Source organism: Quercus robur, chromosome 6 (assembly GCF_932294415.1).
Source record: "Quercus robur chromosome 6, dhQueRobu3.1, whole genome shotgun sequence".
NCBI classification, from domain to species: Eukaryota; Viridiplantae; Streptophyta; class Magnoliopsida; order Fagales; family Fagaceae; genus Quercus; species Quercus robur.
In genome coordinates, this window is record NC_065539.1 from 4,233,482 (window position 1) to 4,258,365 (window position 24,884).

The window sequence follows — 24,884 nt, forward strand, 5'->3', positions numbered from 1 at the left end:
TTTGATTCGGACGAGCGTTCTCAATATCTACTAAATTAAAGGCTTAATAAGATATGAGTTAATTTTTCGAACTCATCAAATTTATTACCAAGCCCATAAACCAACCTTAGTGTTTTTTTTTTCAAAATTATTTTATTGAGCCCTATTGTTCAAGAGTCTATTCATAATTTTTATTTTTTTGTTTAGGCTTGGTTCATTTATTAAATAAGTCTAAAATGAAGGTAAAAAATGAATTTTTTTTTTATTTTTTTTTTTATCAAAAGTCCAAGCATTCCACTTTTCCAACCGTTAAATATTTTTATTTTTCGATAAGGACAACAGTTAAATATTTGACTCAGGACAGTTGGTCATAGCTTAAAAGAAAGATTTTTGCCGACGTAAAAAGCATTACGCGGAAAAACAAATACTCCAAACAATAATAAAATAAACGCGGAGCTTCTCCGTCACTTCTCAACCAAAAAAAAAAAGAAAATATATATATATATTTGAAAGAAAAAAAAAACGCGGAAGAAAGCTTTATCTACTTATATATATTAATATATATATATATATATATATATAAGCCTTAGCAAATTCTTGACGTTTCATCATAAAGATGTTCTTAACCATATTTGGCAATAACTGGAAGTTGTTTGTTAATGATTTACTGTCCGAATAATTCTCTCACACTTCTCTATTGAAATCCTAAACTATAGTGTCAACTTTTGGACAATCACTCACCCTTCGCATACTTTTTCTGTAATCAAAAGCCGCTTTTCAAATCTCAAACCTATTTCAAATCCAAGAACTATTTTATCTGTCACAAATAGTAGTGTTTTTTGAAGATTGATTTCTGAGTATTGAGTCGGGTGGTGAGTGACCCATAACGAGTTCATGGCGAAGGGCAGGCACTCTGGTCTTGGTAACCCACTAATAAGTGAGGTTTATTTATTTTTTTTTAATTTTTTTAATTTTATTATTATCAAGAATTGTGTGCTTCTTTGGTGTTTTGTAGAATTGTGGGGTTTTAACTGTTTTTGTTTTTGTTTTGATTTTATTTTGTTTTATTTATCATGGGTTTTGCATGTTTTAATGAGACTCACTACGGAAACGCTTGTACTTTGTGGTGTGGGTATTAGAATTTGTATTGTAGTCTTGTATGTTAGTCTTTGTATTTTCTACATGTGATTTGTACTTTCCACATATGATTTTTGTAACTATTCAGGAATGAGTTAATTTAGTTAGTTTTTTTTTTTTTTTTTTTTTTAATTTTTTATTTTATATAAACAGTTACTATTTATTACTTCCTATATTTTGACATGGTATGATCGCAAAAGCAAAACTTCTTGTCATCAATATCGTTTCTTAATCCGTATCAGATATTCTTCTCCTTCTGATTATTATGCTATCTCTGTATTTTGAAAAACTTTGGAATTAGTGTTGGATTTTGATTGTTAACTATTTATAGGTGGAAGTTGTGTGCTGGGGTTTTAAATGAGTTGAGATTTATTGGGGTTATATTTGTGAAGGTTTCCACTTTCTAGATATGATCATCAGGAGTCAGGACTAAGGAGTGTTATTTATCAATGCTTGAGTAATGCTCAAAATCGAGCTATCTGAGTTCATAGATAATCTTGGTCTTGTTTAATGTTTATTGATGCTTGGAAAATGGGAACATGATCCTCTCCATTTCACAATTAAGATTTTATTTTCTAGATTTGACAGTGTAAAGAGTGTTAGGCCATTTAGTCTATAGTAGTCCTTGACGGTTGACCCTTTCTTACAAGGCCCTATATTAGTTGTTTTGATAAAAATGGAAGGTGCATCGGCATAAATTTGACGGTTTAAGTAATATTTGTGTAAAATTATTTCTACTTGTTACTTTGAAGCTGCCCATACTTGTGATGTTTCCCAAGGATAGAATTAACTATATAGATTTTTTTATGACTATGATTCGGTGGAATGCAGATGCTAACCAAATAGTCACAGAAGCACAAAAACGATGGCTACGTACAGCTGAAATTTGTGGAATTATTCAAAATTATAAGAACTTTCGTCTTGCTGCAGAACCTGCGAAAAAGCCTCCAAGTATGACTCTTAACTGCATTGTTTGGTTTGCTATTATTGACCTGGATTTCTGGACGAACTTTTTGTTTTTCTTATTTCAAACCCCTCCCTGTTTTATATCTGAGACTAGGTTTCACTAATTAGGAAGGAATGAAAGAAAAAAATCTGAGATCCAGTTTCTGTTGCAACTGGTTTAATTGATGATAATTCCTCAACATCTGTGAGGTTAATTAGTTCTTTGGTATCATATTCTCTGGTATGACTCTTATAGTATATGTTTCATTACCCTATTGTTATCAGTTTTCTGGACCTTTCTGTTGCAGGCTTCTTGTGAATGAAATCTATTTTCTCATTCTTCTGCTACTTACCATGTCCAATTTTTCTCCCATTGAATTTAACAATTAAAAGTGATAATTTCTATCACCAGACATTATTTTCCCAACTTATGATTTTTTTGGATATGTGTAGCCCAAAGTCTTCCAGAAACCCATTATGGTGAATGCTGGTTTCAGACCTAGGCCTGAAGTATGGTGTTGATTTGTGATTTATCATTCATTCCTCTGGAGTTTGTTTCTCGTTTTGCTAGTTCAGCTTTATAAAGAATTGCAGCACCTTTTTTTTTTTTTCTTTCACATCAAAGTTCTTGTGGCTTGCGCAGAACACCCTGTTGTTGAACTAAGAAGCATGTCTCACTTCTTAGTTATCCTTATAATTTAGTTTCCTCTCTTTTCCTTTTTTGTTTGTAATGACCTTGAGTCTCCTTTGTTGACCATAACTGGTGTCCAAGAGGGCCAGAGGCACATGTAGAATGTTGGAAAAATTGTCTCAATTTTCAAATTTAGGAATTTTTCATTGAAAAATAGGTGATGAAGGAGGTGCAAGCATCCTATATAATGGTGGTAATTCCACATTGCTAAGAAGAGGGTAATGAATTACAATTGGAGCTTTATATATAGGTATTGCTATTAAGGCAAAAATATGACGTGTTGAAAAATATGCATAATGTAGTATTGTTTGGAATCTAAAAGATGTATGGTAGCTTTTAGGGATGAAAGATGCTTGCCTGAGTTGTGTGTAATTTAGATGTAATAAGATTTGAGCTCGTTAAAGTATTAAGTTTATAAGTTGAGATTGAGTCTTCAGTTGGGTGCAATGGGAGGGTTGGTTTATGTTGGTGAGGGTTTGTGTTGAAGTTTGTGATTGGTTTTTTTTTAATGTGGTATGCAAATGTTCAGGTATTTTGCATCCCCATCCCATGATTGATGGCATGGAGTTGCCAAACTACATTAAATCTTGTTGTCTTGCGTGGATGTTTGATTTAATAGTTTATTTAAGTGTACTTTGCTAATCTCAAGCTTGAACTTGAACACATTGGTACCAAAGCTTCTGCTATACAACATAGATTATATTAGCTTATAAATATTAACATTTCTTGTAATATTAGGTACATTTCATGACATCATCTACTCCAAAAATGAGGCACTGTTTGAACTTTTTTTTCCTTAATTTTTCTGAAGTATACTTTAGAACATATATTCACGTAACATGTATTTCCAATTTCAGGTGGTTCATTTTTTCTTTTTAACCGGAAGGAGCTGAGATGCTTCAGAAAAGATGGCTATAATTGGACGAAGAAACGGGATGGAAAGACTGTGATGGAAGCTCATGAGAAGCTCAAGGTAGGAAATAGACATCATGCTCGAGGAAAGACATTAATCATGCCGCTCTGGGCTGTTTACTATATCATATGCTTATGTTTTTTTCTCAATTAGGGGGTGATATATGTTAAAAGATTCTTTGTGCTTCATAATTAATTGTGTAGAGAAAATTTTACTTCCTTTCAGGTGGGAGGCATTGAGGTGTTGAACTGCTACTATGCCCGCGGTGAAGAAAATAAAAATTTACAAAGACGCAGTTATTGGTTGCTCCAAGGGTAAGTGTCTCGAGAGTTATTTGTGTGTTGCTTACCAAGTTTTTTGTTTCAATTTTAGCTTTTTTGCACTATATGATCTGTGTGTGCATCAGTGTGTGTCACAGGGTCAAATTTTTCACTCAAATTTTTTGCCTGTGATGGCCCTAAGTTCGTGACTTAGTCTTAGCCAACACCACCCATACATACATACTGCAATAATACTTAGAACATATTATATAGGGACGTATACACACATAGCATACACAATATTTACAGGAAACTCACCCCCAATTTTTATTACTAAATCTCAAGTACAAAGGAAACCTTTTACAAGCCTAGAGAATTACACAGAATTTTTCCAAGGCCAAAATACACTCTACTATTGATACCCCCAACAACCATATGGTTAAATATACTGAATTAATTGCTATGGCAGTTACTGCCTAGTAACTACCTAGGTCTTAGACAACTTGCCACTTGTGTTCTAACTTAGGACACCTTCAATTGATATTGTCTTGGCTTGCTCTCCACGTTTCTAGCCCCTATATAGCAGGTTTGGTCATCAGGAAAGCCAGGAACTACCATTGCACATGCTGCACATGCACAACCCATGTCTCAGTAGATCATGGGGCTTCTGCCCACCATCTAGCAGCCCACACAACATGTTCTTACACATTTTGGGAGGCTTGACCCATGCTCAAGGCCTCTCCCATCAGCAATACAGCCTACACAGCATGCCCACATGTAGCACACAAAGTAACTGTCATTAGCCTACTAGCATTTGTCCATGCCTTCAACCAACACCCACTAGCCCAATGCTTTGCACACATCATTTGATCATCACAGCAACCCGACCCTACCTTGTACTCAAGTCAACCAACAACTAAGCCACCAATGCCATGCACCACCACATAGGGTCAGCACCAATTACTGCTGCCCAACATCAAAATCCATCTCTGCCCACCATGGCCCTCCTTTGCCATGGCCTTGAGGCATCATGTGGAGCAAGGTGCCTCCACATGCTCCTTGCTCCACATGCTGCCTCTTCATCCTGCTCATCGATCCAACCCGAGCAGGGAGATTGGGCAGATCCCCCTCAAAGAGCCCTTAGGAGCATTACTAGTTTGGCATGAGAAGCTATGAGTGTGTTGAGAAAACATGAAGCCAAGTGACTAGCCCAATGTTGCACTAGCACTCTCATTACTCATGTCATCATCAACAACAAGTAAAGCTCCTATCAGTGTGTCATAGAAAACTAGATGATGTAAATGTCGACCTTCTTTGTTCTGTTAATTGAAGATTAAAGATAATGAAACATTCATTTAATTGATCTTAGAATATTATAGCTTATCTTGGGTTCCCACTTTTTGGACTTGTTTAAACTTTGTTATTAGTATCAAGTATGGGGATTGAAGTCTTTTTTTTTTTTTTTTAATTATGTAACTGTTGTTGCATTTTATTTTAAGATTTTTTCCTAATTTTTATTTCGTATACAAGGATAACAAAACCTTAATCCCAAAATTTTTAGATTGGCTATGAATCCTTGACAAATTAATCAAGATAGGTCATATGTATTATTTTCCTTCATTTTATTCTATTTGAAAGCATACATTTTTGTTGAGAATTGGGTCAAGTGGTGATAAGAGTAAAGACTGGCAGTTTGGTGCAGCTATTGGTGGGTTGTCAGTTTGGGCAAGGTGCAATATGGCTGGTGGGCGGTGGGTATGGGTTTATAGTTGATGAGGTTGGGATTGCATTGGGTTGGTTGACTCTCTTGTTGTTGGTGTGATGGTGGGTGTTCAATGGCTGTAGAGTCTCTTTCTTTTTCATTTTGTTTTGTTTTTTTTTAGGTACGTTTGATGTTGGGAGTCACCTAACATGATTTTAAAAGTCGAACTGATCAAAGAAATGAAAGGGAGTGATTTTTGGTTCTCTAATTCAACCAGATGAATTGATGGTTAAATCGTTGACGTTATAAATAATTAATTTTTTTAGTAAATTACAGTTTTGGTTGCCCAAAGGATTTAAAAAAATTAAGAACGGATTTTGCTCTAATATCAAATTTGACTTTAGAAAAAATCAAAATGATTCAACAATTAAATAATAATGGGTAAAATTGTCAACCAATCACTTCTCCGGTTCTTGTTTGGATTCAACATCAAAAAAGAGTGAGCAATATTTCTAAAAGTTTGTACTTTTATAACACTTTCACAATAAATTGTTAATGGTTCTAATTTAAACTCAATACTAAAATGTGGGTTCCAGTTAGCTTAATTGGTAAAATTTCTGATGGTTGTATAAGAGATCTGGAGTACAATCCACGTCATAGGTAGAAACTCTTTCCAAAAAAAAACTCAATACTAAAATACTGATATTATAATTAATTTACCTAAAATAGAAACATAATTGATCAACACTAATTAAAAATAATAATTGACCAATTCAAATACATTGACGACTTTCTATGTTAAATTGAAATTAATATTAATTTTGCAATTCCCATTAAGGAGCAGGACACACCAATTTGTGTGGGACTCAGAAACACAAGTCTCGTAGACTTAAAACAGGAGCTTGTGATTCCCATCACCCATTCCCGTCTTCTGTACGGGTTAACGGTTAACCGTTAACGGTTGGAATCACTACTTCTTAAAACCCGATTTTAAAAAAAAAATAAAATAAAAACCATCGGATGAAATCGAAGAGGAGAGGAGGAGAAACGACGTAGTTTTGAACTGCTGTTGCGTTTGGAAACTTCAAAGCTGGATCTTGATCGATCTTAGGAACCCAATACAAAAGCGTATTTCTCCAATCTTGTTCTTGTTCTTCCCCATTGCTGTTATGTATCGAACCTTGGCCCGTCTAAGTGAAGAGGTTCGGATGGACCAGACCCGGGCAGGGAGAACTCGGAATCGGACTCGATTGGTGACTCGTCCGAGTTACGTACGGACTCGGCGGCGGAGTGACGAAGAGGCAACGGAGGAGTTGAACAGATGTGCATGGCAGAGAGTTAGATAGGAGAGAGAAATTTGTGGTGAGTGGTTATTTATTTGTAATTTATGAAAATTGATTTTAAGAAGTAGTGAAGGTATGGAGGCAGTTATTAAAGGGTGTAAAATAGGAGAAATAAAAAAAAAAAATTTAATCGAGTGACATCGCATTTGCATAAATGACAACGATTTATTGCTTGGAAGGATCACTTCAGCGTGGACCTAATACTGGGGAATGCGTTTTTAAAAAAAAAAATTTACTCTTTTTTATTTATTTAGTTTTTATAACATATGTTTTAAATGCTCCTAAAATTATTAAGTTATGTATGGAAAAAAAAAATTGAAATTGTTAAAAGAAAAGAAAAAAATAAAAGTAGGTATGTGAGTTAAGGAAAATATTAAATTCTCCTAAATGTTTTTTTGGAGAAACAAAAAATTAAGTTATGTATGAAAATATTATGCTAAAATTTTACTATGTTTTTAAAATTTGAGGGGAGGGGAGGAGTTTCACAAGTCTCTGTTCTCTACTTTTCATCAACTTGTACTTGTAGGTTTGTGAGTAAAGGAATTAGCAATATTTTCACTTCTAGTTATCAACCAGTCTTTTTTAGCTGGTAATCTTATTGACTCTAACGAAACGCCATAAGGCTTGCTGAAGTTATTGCAACTTTTGTTTCCTATACTTTCTATTCTTGGAATGGCTTGTGGCTGAGTGTTTCTCTAATGTCTTTTTACCAAACTCACTACTACTAGTACTACTGCAGGGAGCTCTCTCATGTGGTTCTTGTTCACTATCGGGAAGTAAAGGTAACCCCTTATCCATTTACCCTTTTTATCCAATAAGTCAAAAATAGGTAAATTGTAAGAATAACTTAAATTATTTAGGTTAAAAATTATTTCCTAGTATGTAAATGATTCTTCTAAGATATATATAATCTAACATTTTCCGTTACACAGCTTCTTTGATCCACGTTGGTGGTTGTGGTTTATGTGTTATGGTGGTATTTCAAACTTTCACCGCGAGAGACTCTTCTAAAGAGCCTCAGGTTTTTAATGATAAAAATTTCTTAGGTAATACCAAACAATATTTCAACTTGGATGCAAATGAGCTCAAACTCAAACGGTACTTCTTGTTAAATCCGATTTTAACCCCAATTCTTATTACGCAATAGAAAATTGTCAATTTATTACCAATTATATCAATTATGTGATCACAATTCTAGTGATATAAACCATGAGAAACAGCAAGTCACCAAATATGTAAGCGCAACAATAAAAGCAATAAAAACATAAGATAACGATATGGTGACGAAGTGGAAAATCGATAGAGAACGTCTTCAAAGTAAAAACTACTTCAGGGGTAATGTATCCCAATTAAGGCACTCCATTATATGAGAAGGAGTTTACAATTTAAAACAGAACTTTTGCTGTCTAGACTCTATGAGACTTCAACTTAGTAGACAAACTCATTGTTCTGAATCATAGTAGCTTAAGAACTATAAAGAGTCTAAACTTATCATATATGGACCCTTTCACGAATGAACTGTCCATGTCAATGAATCAGCACCTCTAACCTACTTCAAGGCACCTCCTTGAAGGTTTGATCGCCAATGAGTTGATGAAGACTCTGTGGTTCAACCTCTTGGATCACAAGTATGAATATAAACTAGAATGATTCTCTCTTTTGTACTCACTGATGGAGGCTATAATTTTCTCAGCGTGGCACTTAGTTTCTGCCTCCTTAAGCCTCATGGAAGTCAAGTATATAAGAATTTATAGAGTTTCCATAAGTAGGGTCCAGAGAAATTATCCTTTGTCTAACCTAGCAAAATTTGTCATTCTCACGGTGTGGCACTTGGTCTCTTATGTTTGTCTAACCTAGCAAAATTGGTCTTTTATCTCTTCTTTATGATTCGTCTTAAATGGAGGAATGTACACATTTTTTCCTTTAGAGCCAGAAGGCTTTGTTGGAATGGAAGACCCTATCTTCATATGTCCTAGGTTGGTTTTATCAGAGTCGGGCTCTACATCAATCTTGGAATTAGATACTTTTTCCAATTTGGAATTAGATTCAGCAAGTTCTTCTTCCAAAAACTCGACCTTAACCCTAAGGGAGAAATTCTCAATTTCTTACTCTTGACTCCATCTACCAACTTGTTGGTTTCTTCAAGTTTGACATGTAAGTTCACCTTAATATATTCAAACTACTTTAATTTTTCCAAGGCCTTTTCAACATTTTTTTAATTATAATCAACTTATTGGATTCATCAAGTTTTACATTTAAAACCCCTATTTCAAGTTCAATCTTGCTCAATTTCTAAGTGATTTCTTAGAGTCTTTCTTGTATTTGATAATTTTGCTAAAGAGATTGTTACTAGCAATTCTAGGAACTCCTATAGAATTGTTTCAAATAACATCATCACTATCATGAGTATAATGACTCTTGACTTTATCCATGACAAAACAGGGATCAAGGATCACACAAAGAAATTAATCCTACAGCATTGAAGCAAAGCTCTAATACCAATTGAAAAATGTTGTTTAGAACCCTAGTATGGCTTGCTACTAATTTTAACCAATTAATTCAATTGTTCACTGGGTAGTTAATTAGTCAATATTCAAGCACAGTAGTCAATATGAATAATAGCATGCACAATAGTAGAGAACAAACACGCACACAAGGATTTTTTCAGGAAGTGAAAACCTAAAAGGTAAAACACTCCAGGGCCAAGCCCAATTCATCAAATCACTATGAAGGTTGTTGCAATACATACTATACTATATAGACTTCCCATACAAGTAGATAGACACTGTACCAGAGCTTCCTGCTCCTGCTAGCAAGTGCAGACTCCTACCTTGTGCTTTGAAATCCACTTGATGAAGTCAATCCACTGACCACAAAATCAATCACTCAATCACTCCAAGGCTTCTTGAAGATTTGTCTCGATCTAGTTTCAAACAGGAAGTCCAATACAAGTATGGAGATCTATGTGTTTGGAATAATCAACCCCTCAAAGATGTTCAATGGGAGAGGGTGGAAGAAAAAGAATAGCTCTCTCTAGGTTTTTATTTTTTTTCTATGGCCATCTTTGTTCTCTGGAAATTGGGGTTGATATAGGGTTTAAATACAAGTAGGTTTTAGGCTTGCAGTGGGTACAAACACAGCTCTGGAAGCAAATCTCAGAATTTCTATTATAGGGTTCAGTCAATCGAGAGTCTACCAAGAGTTTTTGTCTGAATCACCAATCTCACACGATTGAACTTTGACTGGTCCAAGATCTTTAGTTTGGCATAGTGAAAAGAAGATTCAGCCTTTAGCCCTCATTGCAACCGTTCATATTAGAATTACAAAACCCAAAATTACAAATAAATTCGTCATGGAATTAGCCAGCACTAAAAATCCTAACAAAAGTTACAATACATGGAGGTAATACTGTTCTTGATGCTTATGTCAATTCTTAAGTTCATGTGTGCTAGTGATCTTAAATAGGATGCTCATGCAGTTTTTGTCATATTTGTTGTTATTGGTGTCGCATGCTCATTGTTACTTAAGTTCAGCTTTGAAGCTCATTGTTACTTAAGTTCAGTTTTGAAGCTCCTTATTGATTGTTTGGAAACAGATTTTAATCTCCTGATTATTTCTGTTACATATTAAATTTTAATTTACCTCAAACTTTTTATATATTGGGTTTTATTTTTTCTGTGTTTTCCAACTAGTTCAGGGCAATAGGACAAATGATAGCTGTATTAAAGAGACTGAAGAAGCTTTTCCCTATTTCCAAGAAACTGAACCCAATTCGGAGATGGATGGCTATGTGTCCTCTTGTTTTCATCCGAATAATTCCCAAGTAACTTCACAAACTATAGATATAACAGGCCTCAACAGTGCTCAGGCATTAGAACACATGGATACTGAATCAGGTAGATTTGTTGTATTTATGCCTGGGTTTATGTTTTAACTATAAGCTGCTAAAGTTACCTCACAAAGAAGATTCTATACAGGTCTGAGGATGATGTATCCATTGATCATTTATTTTCAGTATGTTCAAAATCTTGTTTTCTTATATCTTTGCAACTTAATGTGAAATGTGCAGCCTGTAATCACCAAGCAAGTTCTGGATTCCATTTGTCCTTCGAATTCCAACAACCCATGGTGGAGAAGATGAATCCTGGACTCTCTGATCCTTTTCTGCCTGCATCAATTCCAAGTAAAGTTGTTTGCTTTGTTTTTCAATCTATTTTGCATCATCAATACATAAGGGATTTTAATATCGCTGATTGTTAAATGACATGGCACACAAACTTCATTGTTATACTCTAACCAATAAGCAGATTATTGTCAAGGAGAATTCTCAACCGTTTTGGGGGTGGGTTTTGGCTCACTTGCTCAAGCAGATAAAGCAAAATACAGCAACAATATGAGGCAAATCCTTGATTCTCCACCGTCAGATGATGACTTGGGAAATGGTACTTCTGGCAATCAAGCTGTGCCATTTTGGCCATCATTTCCTGAAACACAACCTGATACCAATGGATTCCTTCTTGAACGAGAAAATCTGGTACTAAGGCAGCATTTCACCAGCAACTTTGTTGAGAGATGGGAATTCAGTAGTCACCCTCAAATCCAAAACGAGTGGCAGGTAGAGTTATTTACTATTTAGAGTATGTGCCAAGAGCCCTATGGCTCAATACTCAATAGTAATGCTTGGTCTCCCCCAAGAAGAGAACTTGGGTTTGAATTCCCCCTCCCACTTGTTGCAAGTAAAAAAAAAAATATGTATCATTGGTATCATGTATGTTTATTTTTGCTTCTTCTTTTCTTTTTTCCTTTCTTTCTTCTTTTTTTTTTTTTTTTTTTTTTTTTTTGTGAAATTGTTAACACTTTATCATGGTTGTTGTCGAGTATCATGTTATGTTTGGAAAATTATTTTTATTTTTATTTTACAAGCTGAACAAGGAAGTTTCAATCAAGATATGGGATGATGCATTTAGAGTTATTGCTTGGAATTTTATGATTATAACATATATTAAGAATTCTATCTACTAGTCTTAAATTGTGGTGATGACTTACTTAGCAACACAACCACCCCCCCCCCCCCCCTCCCCCAGGGGGACCCCCAAAAAAATGTTGATGCCTCATTAGAGATGGAAAGTTGCATCCTTTCTTAGATTTTGTTGGTGCACTTTTAGATGCTTATGAGATTTGTGCATAGTTATTTTATCAAAGTATAGATGATGATGCATATTTAGATTTGGCACCTGTACATTATCTATCACAAAATTGAGTCATTTATTTGTAATACTTACCATGTTAGTTAAGTTTAAGCATGTTGAGGTTGATTAGGTGAAAATCTATGTTATTGATGATAGCAGAACCATGATGAGAGAAACAATATATTGTTTGGAAATCTAAGGTGTTGAGTCCAGCCCATGATAGGAGTGTTTAGAGAATTCCTCATTGGTTTTGAAATCCCACTTTGGTTAGAGGAATAATAAGGAGGTGACTTGCTCTATTAAAAAAGTAGTCCCACATTTTAAAAGAGAATTAGCAAGGAGGTGCGCCCCACCCTTATAAAAGAAGTGGTAGAGTAGCTTTATTGTGTGGATAGTTAGGTGCAAAGGTTTGTCTTGTGAGAGAGGTAGAGGCTAGCTTTGCCTAGTGAGTTAGTGTCAGAGCACCTTACCTTTGGATGTATTGTGATTTTGGGTTAGTTTATTGTTGAGAGTTTTTTGTAAGAGTTTGTGTGATTGTAATTCCCATTATTAATAGTGAATTTTGGTTGGCATTGCCCATGGAGGTAGGCTTGGTTGGCATCCCATGGAGTTTGTGTGTCTTGTGCTTGCTTTTTTGTTGTTTTGCGTGTATTTTCACAACATAAGGTTAAGGTAAATTCCAAGAAGTGTCCATGGTAGTTAATTAGGTTGTTAGTAATTTATTAGGTTTTCCTAGGGTCTAGAATATATTCTAGTAATTCTATAATTATTAGGTATGGGCCATTGCTGTGGGCCTTGAGTTTTTTTAATTAATAAGTAAGTCTTATTTAGTTTATAGATCTTTATAACTGGTCTTTGTTTCAATTCAATCAGGGTTTGATTTATTTGTTAAGGGAGGGGTTCTAGTTCTATTAGGAAAAGTTAGATTTAGGGTCAATATAAGTAAAATTGATCAATAAAGTATCGCACGGTGTTGGCCTTATTGTTATTTTTCTTCTTTTCTTATATCTCTTTCCTTTCTCTTTAATATTCTGTCGCTATTAGTACCACTCATGGGTACCGTTCACGCAACAGTATATATGTACTGTTCATGATACTGTTCACAGATTATGTGCAGACTCGAATTCTGTTTCTTCTTATCTCTTTGCAACCCTAAATCAATTCTTTTATATTCCTTACAAAAACCATAGTCATGCTTGAACTCTAATTCTTCATTCTAAAGGTTCTAAACCAAAAATTCACAATTCCTCCCAAGTAGACGATTCCCCCAATTTATCCTACATCACTTTGAAGTCTATACTATATTTCTCTCTCACTATATATATATATATATATATATAACATTGGGGCAATGGTGTAACTGCTATTAGTTAATATTGATGTAGTTAATTGACTGAGTTTCTGGCTGGTGGCTTAAATTCCTAAATTTTTTGTTGTAACATAGTAATTACCTTTTAATTAACTAGCAGAGTGCATAATTATTTATATGTTGGTTTAAGAGTTCATAGGGCCATAAACTGTTTTCTTGTCCAAGTTCAACTATTTGTGTTGAGGTTTTAATTTTCCTTGTAAACAGACTTCTGAAGGCAAATGGCCCTTAAATCAGAATGTGCATGCAGAATCAGAGTATGGTGCCACTTCTTTGTTTCATGAACAAGATGTTAATTTGGATGAACAATTCAACTTTCAGGAGTCTTGCCTTCTACAGACTGATAATCAAGAAATTCATCCTATGCAAAATAACCTTCAAGTACAGCTTTCAGATGCAGATCATGGATGCAAAACGGCCCTAGAGGGAAAAATAGATTTTGCCATTTTAAACCAATGGATGATGAGTGATGAAGTTGAATGCCTATTCAAACATAATAAATATGCAGTTACTACAGATAATTATAGTGGCAAAGCGAGTGGTATTTTTCTTTTGCGATTTGAAAAACTATTGTCTCTGACCTCTGTCTGCCCTCCAAGTGCTGATTTCATTAGTGTGAGCAAGAAATCTGAAGTAAGGAGTAAAATCAGTTCATTGTTAGAAGGGGAAGATGAAGAAAGGGATCAAATGCTAAATGTTATTATTAATCAAAAAAAAGAATGGCATCAAATATTAGAGCTTGCTTCTGAGAAGGATTTCTCTTCTAAAAAAGTACAGGAAAAGCTCCTTAAAAAGCTACTGAAAGAGAAGTTGCATGTATGGCTCCTTCAGAAAGAAGCAGAAGATGGAAAAGGCCCTTCTGTATTAGATGAGGGTGGCCAAGGTGTGCTACATTTAGCAGCTTCTCTTGGCTATGATTGGGCCCTAGAACCAACTATTATTGCAGGTGTCAGTGTCAATTTCCGTGATGTGAATGGATGGACTGCACTTCATTGGGCAGCATTTTGTGGCAGGTGAGCACTTACGATTTCTTGCTTGCTTCTTTGTAGTAAACTTTGCCTTGGATACTTCTGTTCTATTCTTTGATCTGCCTTCCAGTTTAGAGGACACCACATTCAGGCTGAATCTCATATGAGAAGAAAAGGGAAAAACACCTATTTCTTATAATGAATATATTGCAGAGAACTATGTATGCCATGAAAGCCTTCTCTGTACATGAGAGGGAAATTGAAATCCTTATAAACTCAATTTAGGTTTAAAAATGGCTTAATTGACAAGGATACACCTGAAAAGAAAGTGATATTCCTTTTCCTTCTCTTTACCTTTCTGTTGACTTCTTGTTTGAACATGCTTTATCAGAGAGCGCACAGTTGCTTTCCTTGTCTCTCTTGGTGCGGATCCTGCTGCATTAGTTGATCCATGTTCCAAAGATCCTTCAGGCAGAACAGCTGCTGACCTAGCTTCTGCCAATGGACACAAAGGAATTGCTGGTTATCTTGCAGAATCTCATCTGAACAGCCACCTTTCATCTCTCACACTGGAAACTGGGGAAGGCAATGCTGCAGGGATTTCTGGAGCAAAAGCAGTAGAAACAGTTTCAGAACGAAGTGCAACTCCAGTCAGTGATGGGGATTTACCATATTCATTGAAGGATTCATTAGCTGCTGTCTGTAATGCCAGCCAAGCTTTTGCTCGTATTCATGAAGATTACAGGGTGAAGTCCTTTCAAAAAAAGCAGTTAAAAGAGTATGGTGATGATAAATTTGGAATGTCAGATGCACAAGCTCTTTCACTTCTTGCTCTTAGGACAAACAAATCAGGAAAACATGATCTACCTGTGCATGCTGCTGCAATCCGGATACAAAGTAAGTTCCGCAGCTGGAAGGGTAGAAGAGAATTTTTGAAAATCAAGCAGAGAATGGTTGAAATTCAGGTGCATTGTCACTATTTCTTTTGCATGCTTGATTTTGAGGCTCCTATTTTACTCTTATCATTTATTCTTGTATTTGTTTTACTAGCATTTTTTTTCCTCAGTTGAGCCAAGTTCATGATTACTAATTATTTAGCTTTCATAATGAAAGGCACAAGCAAGACAACACCAGGTCAGGAAGAACTATATAAAAATTATCTGGTCGGTAGGAATTGTAGAAAAGGTAATTTTGCGTTGGAAACGAAAAGGTGGTGGCTTGCGTGGGTTTAAAGCAGAAGCACTTGCTGAGGGCCACAAAATGCAAGATAAATCTTCAGAGGATGACTATGACTTCCTGAAAGAAGGCCGAAAGCAAACAGAAGAGAGGCTGCAAAAAGCACATGCTACAGTGAAGTCCATGGCTCAGTCTGCAGAGGCAAGAGATCAATATCTTAGGCTGCTGAACGTTCTGACTAATATTCAGGGATCCATGGTACGTTATTACTATTTTGATATTCTCCTCTCTCTCCATTTTTTCTTCTCAATTTTTCATGTTATAATAATATTCCATTGTGTTTCCTTTAGGAACATAATCTGTTTTCCTTTTAACTGAAATAGCTCTGAATCAAATCATTATAGCATAGTGAGCTTCGCAATGGTTCCAGTTAACATTTTTTTGGTTAGATTAGTTTTTAAGTGAATGACACAACTGAGAATGGATGGACTAGGTTGAGCTCTAAGTGGGATAAAATAACCTAGGAGTCTCAAAATATTTTAAAGGTTGAGCTCTAAGTGGGATAAAATAACCTAGGAGTCTCAAAATATTTTAAGTACTTGTAAATCAATGCTAGTGTTGACTATACGCCATTAATCCTGGGAATGCAGCATTAATATCACTTGTTACCCTATAGCAGTAGGCATGCAGCATGCTGTCCACTTGGGATTTCATCTTCAATGGATCACTAAAATAGAATGGAGTTTGTTGGTATATTGTAATATTCTTCATCTGATTGGTTTTATAGTCGAAGTCTTTCTATCTCATTGCTGTTGATTTTGCAGGTTGTGGGTGATGGGGTTCCAAGCAGTTCAGATGAAATGGCTGATTATAATGACCTGATTGATATTGAAGCATTCCTGGATGAAGACACTAACATGCCTTCAGCCTGAACCTCTGGTTCATTCTCTTCTCTTGTAAAATATTTGTTATTAGTGGCAGTGGGAATGGTACTTATCAATTGGGTTTGCTAAAATTCTTGTATAAATATTTGTTCATTCTCGTCTCTTGTAAATTCTTGCTAAAATTCTTGTATAACAAAAAGGAATATAGAGGAAAGAAAAAAAATGTATAATATTAATAGCATTCTAATAGCAATTTTTGGTTTAATAAAAACACAACCTTTAGAAGGTAGTGCCAATGGCCGTGGATTAATGTGAAAATCAATAACTTGCCGCATCAAAAAAAAAAAAAAAAAAAGAAGAAGAGAGAGAGAGAGAGAGAGAGAGAAAGAGAAGAGGGAAAAGAGAAAAGAAGAAAGATTGATTCAAGGTCGTTTGGATGCGTCCTCTCAGTTGTGTGAGTTCTACATCCTATCTAGTCCGAATCTTGTCAAGGATGGATTGACAGGTCTCCATAGTAGTCCATAGCACCTTATTGGTAGCTATGTTTCCATTTTTCCTTGGTCTGTTTAAAAAATAAAAAAAAGTTCGAACATTTGGCCTCCATTTTGTCACTGACAGTTTAAATTTTAAACGTCTATCCTTCTGGGATCATGCGTCATATCTATTAAATAATTTTCCAATAAATCTAAAAATTTGCAACTGAATTGTATTCTCTTTAATTAAACTAATAATGTTTTTTGGTTCTGATCGACAGATATGCTGAAAGACTTCACACTGTAAATTCGACATCTCATTAACGTTTCTGTAAGGAATTTCCTGCCGCCATTTAATAATTAGCGACCAATTCTGAAACTCAAAAATGATTCATCTTATTGCAGTGCCTTGTTAAGAGTGTCAAAACATTATAAAATTGATTAGAAATAATCAAGGCTTATAGCAAAACCGGTTTAAATGAGGCTCTTTTCGGTTCGCTTTTACGCTAAATTTGTTTTAAGCACTGGATCAACCAAACCATTATAACACTTCACAAATCACAAGCAGGGGAAAAAAAGCCACCAAAACGAACACAACCCTGAAGGCTAAAAGCCTTAGGGATGTTTGTAATGAAGGGAGATGGGCTCTCCTCTCATCTCCCTCCATCCAAACATAGGGTTAAGGAGAAAACCTGCAACAATTACAACATTTGTACCCAAGTAGTTTTAAAATAAAGGCGAAAATATTATTTTTGTCCCTAAATTTTCACCCCATTTTCACTTTGGTTCTTACTTTTTATTTTTACTGCTTTTAGTCAACAAAATCAAAAACCGTTCCATTTTGGTCCTTACCATCATCTCACTAACGAAAAATACCTTACGTAGCAAACAGAATACACAGCTCAACATTTTAAATATTAAAAAAAGCCACATCATTATTTTTCCTTTTCTTTCATTATTTTAAAATAAAATAAATTTTTATTTATCATTTATTTATTTAAATAATAATTGTTCTTCATGTTCTTTCCCCAAGAACATGGTTGCCCAGAAAATAAGAAATTCAAGATTTTCTTCTCTTTTCTTGCATTTTCTTAGCATCCAAACAAGCAAAAACATATACAAAACCATGATTAAACTCGGATACTACAACAAAATCAACTAACAAAACCCAAAACACTTGATCCAAAAAATAAATAAATAAAACAAACAAAACCCAATACATGGTCAGATCAAAAACACAATACCACAAGTACCAAAACTCAAAGCCAATCCTCATCAATAAAATACACCAAACCACATTTTTTTAGTTAAAATTGATAAATTAGTTTTTAAAATTTAGATGGTGACGTGGCATTTTTTAATGCCAACTAACATTTTTTATTATTATTTTAATGGCCACCTCATCTTTTAATGTGCTAACAATACACTCCATTTGCCACGTAGGCTTTTTCCCATTAGTGAGATTATAGTAGGAACCAAAATGGAACGGCTTTTGATTTTGGAAACTAAAAGCAGTAAAAATAAAAAGTAGAGACCAAAGTGAAAATAGAATGAAAATGGAGGAACAAAAATAGTATTTCCGCCTAAAATAAAATAGGACAGATAAGATAACCCCAACTATTACTGAAGGAATTTTTCTTTTTTTGGCAAAAGGTGTCTTTTTTTTTTTTGAAAAGGTGTCTTTAATAGTTTATAATACAAGTATGCAGATCCATATAGGTGGACCACATATACATATAAAAATGACGTTACACATATCCATTACAAGAGACAGACAGACAGAACTTGTAAGGAACTAAAGTGGGTAGAAGATAACCAAAATTCAAGGGCACAATATAAGCTTTACTGTGATGACATTTCTTTTTTTGTAAAAGTAATTATTGTGATGACCAAATATTACTACTAATATTTGCCTCCAACAACCTAAAAACTCAAAAAAAAGGAAAACAAAGCATACAATGTTACAGAACCGTCGTGAGCAGATCCGATTGCATTGCATTTCTGATGTCAATTAAACATTCTTAGTCATGAAGAATACAAACTTTCTCTGTGAAACTCTCTCACACCATATACACTGCTCTTTTTCTTCTTATTGTGAAAAACCAAAGGACGGTGTGCTTCCACCATCCACTGTACATGGCAACCACCTAAGTATACATTTTTCACAACCCATAATATCTCATTGATATTTGACATCTCCTTCCCATAGGTTGAAAAAGGGAAAAAAATAATAAACATAAAATAAAAACAGAAGAAAAATGAGTCCAAATAATTAAATTATCTAACCTTGGTAAATTCAAAAGTCCCTCTTCTCAGCTCTTGTTACTGGTGCTGCCCAGGCACTCATAGAATAAAATGTACCCATGGTCTGTATTACTCGAATATTCCTGCGCTGACCCAAAGAATGTCTGCACAGCGGACTCATCAATCATCTCCACGTTTTCATCATCGAAAAACAACCAATGGTTATGGCTTTTCACAAGGCTTACATAGTGTCCATGGTTGGGCCCACTTCCAACATGAACAACTACTGCAAACAGGGAATACTCAGAATCTGCATCTTCCATTGTGTTGCTCAGCTTCAGCTCAAGTGGGAAGACAACCCGGTATGACAGTTTCTTGTACCGACCCAGCTGCTCAATGTATTTGAACCGCTTCAGATGGATGACTAAAATGTGAGGTGGTTTCTTTATCTTCATCCTCTTCTGTGCTTCTTGCAAACTGCATGATAACGAGATCCATTTTCACTAATCAGCCGAAAAGGTATTATAAAATATAACAAATATTTTATATAATATTTATTATAGAATAATTTCTAGAAGACCCTTTATGGCATATAAAATGTTTGAGTGTTGCTTTAATACAAAATAATTAACCCAAGAGAAACTAGTAGTTGGCTGCACTCATTGAATTTGAATGCACAAGACAATATTAAATCATCAGAGGATAGAACCATAACCATATGGTGTCAATCACCTTCATAAATGTGAAAATCATCACCTACTTTTAGGAATCAACTCAATAATTGTTTTCACATATCAAAGCAAGAGAGCTTTGTGGCAATAGAGGGCAAGAGAATTGTAAAAGAATAATGTAAATTCATTACTTTTAACCTATGGTGCCCATATATCTTGAACCCTTATCTCTGATTGGAAGTTGCCATCAACAGATTATGGTGTCAATAAATTGATAACCTTTACATGATTGCTATACCAGGCAAAGAAACAACATATATTTTAGCAAAATAAGCAATCAATAAAATCTATTAGCGCACACATACCATAGGCAAATTAACAGAACTTTTCATATGATTGCTATTCCATTTTGTAGTGCTTTGGTAAGCTAAGACCTAAGGGCAAGCACTGAGTGTCAAGCTGAGAAAAATGGCAGCTTAAGTATACAGTAGTTCAATAAAATGCCCAATCCAAATCACTATGAGAACATGTAATCGAAGCACATATCATATGGTATTCATATCATACAACTAATAACAAGGTGAAGACAAAAGAGAAAAGGAAGGAGGGGACAGAATATTGAAAGCTGCCTACCTACAGCATTTGTCACAGAAAAATTTGTCCTCGGCATTCAATGTCTCTGTTGAGCTGAAGTTTTTCAAACAACTTGTAATTGAACTATTCTGTTCAATATCGAGGCTCAAGTCAAAAAAAGTTTCATCCCTTGCTGTCACTGTCTCGCATCGCAGACACCTTGTTTCATTGGTGAGTATTCCCTGACTCAAATAGCCATAGAAAGTTATGAGAATCTAACAAGAGTCAGCGAAGAGAAAAGTATTTACACCATCACTGCCAAACAATAAATAAAGGAGAACAAATATGCTGCACAGACACTAGGATGTCCTCCATTTCTCTCTCCTTTTTTTTCCTTTGTTAATGGGGGCAGGGTGCTCATTGGTGACAAGAATAAAACAGGAAAAGAGAATACAGAAATAAAAAATTGGACCAACTGTGAAATCACCATGAATCAGCAACATATCAATCATATAACTGATCATCAAATAAACTATCAGAAGTAATTGATATGAAGAGAAATGCATGCAATATAGGAAGAACACAAAAACTGGTTTTTTTTGGAGTAATTTTGTCATTCATCTTCCCTGGCAATTTACCAAAAGCAAATAACTTTATTGAAATAACATATGCTATGGCAAAGCAAAGTCACCTGAAAATTTTTGTGCACCCAGGTAACTAAAGGCTCCTTTAGAGCACCATTAGCCTGTGCATTCTTTGGCCCATTTGCAATTTTATCAGAAGGTGATGAAGTTTCTGGATCACTTTTCACAACTTGGGCCTCTTTCTCCAGTATGTCAACAAGTTCATTCAGCAAAAAATTCAAAAACTCATGGGCATCCTACAAAAAGAAAATATATATGTTATGTATATAATATAGTAAAGAAAATCTGTTCTTAATCTTATAAATTTTGTATTATACAAGAGAACATTGAAGAAATTCAACCAATATAATTTGAACCATTGAAGAGAAAGATTTAGCATAGATGCAAAAATGAGACAGATGTTGATATTAAACCATGGAACATCAACTTTCTACAAGATTATGTATTTTGTCCCATTTAGTAAACATCATCTCATACCTTACAACGTGTTATCAGATGTCTATGCATGATCACATTCTCAATCTTTCACCTAAGATATATGTATATTTTTTAAAAAAGGGAAAGGAAGCCCCAGACTTCATTACAATATAGTATAAGCTAAGATGCAACATGCCTCTGCACACTGGACAAAGTGCAAAATAAGGATAATCAATCCCAGTCTACAATACTATACATCTAACATCTCTAGAGTACCAGGATTCTCAATTTGTCATCTGAATCTCCACAATCCAATTATTTTTTTTTATTGGTAACATGATCCAACTATTATTAGATTGCCACCAATGCAAAAAAAAAAAAAAAAAAAAAAAAAAAAAAAAAAAAAAAAAAAAAAAAAAAAAAAATCCAAAAGCTGGCATTCCAATCATAAAATCTAGTCACTCTGATAAAGAGATTGATCAAAACCAAGTATACATTATAATCCCCAAGTAATGATATATAAAATATAGAAAAAATTCAGCTTCTCTAAACTGCTCGAAATATTCCATAAGTTGGCATCTCTAAATACACTCCACACTAAAAAAATTGCAGTATGCATGTGTGTGTGCACATTAGCAAACAGAGGTATATACACATGCATTTCTTGTCATCCTTCCACTCCCTTACAAAAAAAACCCTTGTTGAACAAGCACTGCAATTAAATTACTAGTAATCACTTTTCTGAACATCTAGCCGACAATTTTCTTGATTAATTTGTTAAGGATTCATTGTCAACCCCAAAGTTTGGGACTAATGCTTTGGTTAGTTGCAGAAAAAATTCAATTTCCTGTATTTTTCAGAAATTAGATTCTTTATATTTTAAGAAGAAATTTCTATATATGTTACTTTCCCAATTCAAAGATCATTTTCCTTCATATTTCTATTAGATACATACCTGGTGCATATAGCTACGGAAAAGCTCATTTTGTTTCTTCAATCTCTGTACAAAGCGCTTTGGAGCAATCACGCCTGTTTTCTTCTTCTGAGAACTTATCTACACAAAGGCAACAATGAACTGTTGGCCCCACTATCATGACTGAAAAAATTAACAAGTAAACTGCATATATTTGTCATGGCATTAATATAGACATTCCCATTTCAGGGGAAAGAGGAAAAAATATTCTAGTTAAAACTTTTAAATGACACAGAGGGAGCATGGATACTTAAAACTGCAGTGAATATTTAACAATACAAAACAAAAATCTTCTAAAAAAATTTTATCAGATGCATGAAAACCTAAAAGTGATGTCCCAAAATAAGTCCCTGGAACATTTTATGTTAATTCTAAAAACACAAAATATATAGACATCTATAAGACAGATGAGGCTAGATGTATCAACAAAGGAAGCAAGATTCAACAGTAAAACCTGCCAATCAAATATAAGTAAATGCCAAAATAGTGCCTGGAATAGCAGAAATAACTCATGGAAATTGTATTCCAACAAATGCACAGGAAGAAAAACTTGCAAGAATAATATCTAACATAATAAAGACCACTAAAACATGATTTCCCACTATTGCTAGGTAAGATTTTACTATCTAGTCTGAGCCATGCTCTTCCACAATATCAATCATATCACATCGCAAAGAAACAAGCTAGTTTACCAAATTTTTCAAACTATACATATTATTTCTTAAGACATCCTACATACATACGTGTGTCTTGGTTTTTTATTTATTTATTTATTTAAGAGGGGGGAGGGACATCCTTTTTCAATTTATTGAAATCTTGTACATAAACCTCCCTCCCTCCCTCCCTCTCTCTCTCTCTCTCTCTCTCTCTCTCTCTCTCTCTCTCTCACACACACACACACACAATACATACTGATATTCACCTGTGAAAATAGGTCTGCCAAGCATGTTAACAGATTTTCTTCCACGTCACCAATGCTTTTGTTATTTGCATAATAATCCAGCAGTTGCTCGCGAAATGGGACACAAAAGTAAAGTGCCTGCACGCAAAAAATGACAATCAAATATAATAAAATTCTTTGTCATCCATCCTTAGCAACAGTATTTGCGATACGTTATCAAAATATCAAATCAAAACACTAAGTGTGTCACTAAGTATGAGCAACAAGAGCGTGCACAGACACGTCAATCATTGAAGATCCCACATAGGAACTTTTTTTTACACCTGTGTACACCAATGGTATACTTGGAGAGCAGAACAATCAATCTTTTAAATTACAAAGCTCAAGCACATAGGAACCAAAGATACAATATAGACTTGTATTTGAATGAGTCTCATGTCTTTCATCAACACTGCCTCAAGCAACCAAACACAAAGTAAACGAGTGCCTAAAGCACATTTCAAGTAATCATACCCACCATAAAAATAACAATTGAACCATACATACCCACAAAAAGTAGTTGAAAGATATAAAAAGATTTCTTTAAATATCTTGACATAACTCCAAAGCATAATTCCTCCCACTCCTCTAATTCTAAATACGAATTGCCAGAGAAACCAAGCAAAGCATACAATCAAACCCGGACGATATTTCCAAATAGTTCTAACACCACCATCCAACACACCAAGAACTTGAAAAGAGTAACTAATCATTTCAGCTACACAAATTTGCACGAACAAGAACTAATTCACACAAATGAGTAAACAAACAACTCAAATTTCCTGAAAAAGAAAACCCTAAACTAAAATTGACTTTGCAAATAAGGCAACCCAACAATAAAAATTCAAGCTCGCGATGAAATACAAATTCCATTAGAAATTGAAACCCTAACCACAAAATCAAAACGAAAAAAAAAATTATAAAAAAGAAGCAAAACGATTCGGATTGAACCTGCAAAACGCTGTTGCAATAGCAAGTGTTGCCGAAATTTTCGAGACCGAAGTAGCGCTCGCCTTCAGGGAACTGGTCTCCGAGAGCTTTCTCGAGCTTCGAGCCCGCAGCACCCATGAGAGCGCGTTGCAAAAACCGAGCGATGACTTTTTTTTTGTTGTTTTCTTCGAAAAAAATTATATATCTCTCTCTATCTCTCAGAACGCTCAGATCTTTCAACTCGGCGGAGTTTCAACTCAGCGATTCGCTCTCCATCGTCGACTCGTAGAGACGAGCTTTGTGTTTTGTTTTTTAATTTTATGTGTTGGAATCGTTAGGGTTTGTTTGGAAAGTTAGTTCGGATGGTTTTTTTTCTCTCTTTGTGAGTTGAAAGAGGAAATGAGGGTTTCGTTCGAGACTGTAAGAGAGAGAGAGTGGACGAAGAGATTGAAGAAAGAAAAAA

At 34.8% G+C, this 24,884-nt stretch overlaps 2 protein-coding genes and 1 long non-coding RNA gene across 4 annotated transcripts; 1 reads left to right on the top strand and 2 right to left on the bottom strand.

Annotated features, from left to right (window-relative positions):
• The first annotated feature begins 570 nt into the window (after window positions 1–570).
• Window positions 571–16,845, top strand: LOC126732380 (calmodulin-binding transcription activator 3-like). Its single transcript, XM_050435175.1, has 12 exons — window positions 571–916; window positions 1,948–2,067; window positions 3,610–3,725; window positions 3,891–3,979; window positions 7,710–7,752; window positions 10,668–10,866; window positions 11,040–11,153; window positions 11,278–11,585; window positions 13,736–14,541; window positions 14,888–15,461; window positions 15,610–15,930; window positions 16,497–16,845. The coding sequence occupies exons 1-12, from the start codon at window positions 874–876 to the stop codon at window positions 16,602–16,604; spliced, it is 2,841 nt and encodes a 946-aa protein (XP_050291132.1). The 5' UTR covers window positions 571–873; the 3' UTR covers window positions 16,605–16,845.
• LOC126732382 (uncharacterized) lies at window positions 14,209–14,990 on the bottom strand. The gene is made up of 2 exons (XR_007659464.1): window positions 14,851–14,990; window positions 14,209–14,737 (listed from the first exon to the last, which is right to left on the bottom strand). It is a non-coding gene; the product is annotated as an uncharacterized LOC126732382 (long non-coding RNA).
• A 2,143-nt stretch (window positions 16,846–18,988) lies between the features above and the next one.
• LOC126732381 (ubiquitin carboxyl-terminal hydrolase 3) lies at window positions 18,989–24,884 on the bottom strand. 2 transcript variants are annotated; one of them, XM_050435177.1, is made up of 7 exons: window positions 24,443–24,884; window positions 23,474–23,590; window positions 22,534–22,632; window positions 21,209–21,397; window positions 20,578–20,759; window positions 19,316–19,750; window positions 18,989–19,176 (listed from the first exon to the last, which is right to left on the bottom strand). In XM_050435177.1, the coding sequence occupies exons 1-6, from the start codon at window positions 24,557–24,559 to the stop codon at window positions 19,342–19,344; spliced, it is 1,113 nt and encodes a 370-aa protein (XP_050291134.1). In that variant the 5' UTR covers window positions 24,560–24,884; the 3' UTR covers window positions 18,989–19,176; window positions 19,316–19,341. The 2 variants fall into 2 exon arrangements, with proteins under 2 accessions (XP_050291134.1, XP_050291133.1); XM_050435176.1 differs by having other exon boundaries at window positions 18,989–19,750.

Bases quoted from the DNA above. Each gene is read 5' to 3' on its own strand.
- LOC126732380 (XM_050435175.1), top strand. From the start codon at position 874: ATGGCGAAGGGCAGGCACTCTGGTCTTGGTAACCCACTAATAA. The intron at 14,542-14,887 runs GTGAGCACTTAC...ATGCTTTATCAG, and splicing joins TGGGCAGCATTTTGTGGCAG to AGAGCGCACAGTTGCTTTCC. The intron at 15,931-16,496 runs GTACGTTATTAC...TTGATTTTGCAG, and splicing joins CTAATATTCAGGGATCCATG to GTTGTGGGTGATGGGGTTCC.
- LOC126732381 (XM_050435177.1), bottom strand. From the start codon at position 24,559: ATGGGTGCTGCGGGCTCGAAGCTCGAGAAAGCTCTCGGAGACCAGTTC. The intron at 20,760-21,208 runs GTGACTTTGCTT...TATTTGAGTCAG, and splicing joins GGGTGCACAAAAATTTTCAG to GGAATACTCACCAATGAAAC. The intron at 19,751-20,577 runs GTAGGCAGCTTT...GTTATCATGCAG, and splicing joins TTCTGTGACAAATGCTGTAG to TTTGCAAGAAGCACAGAAGA.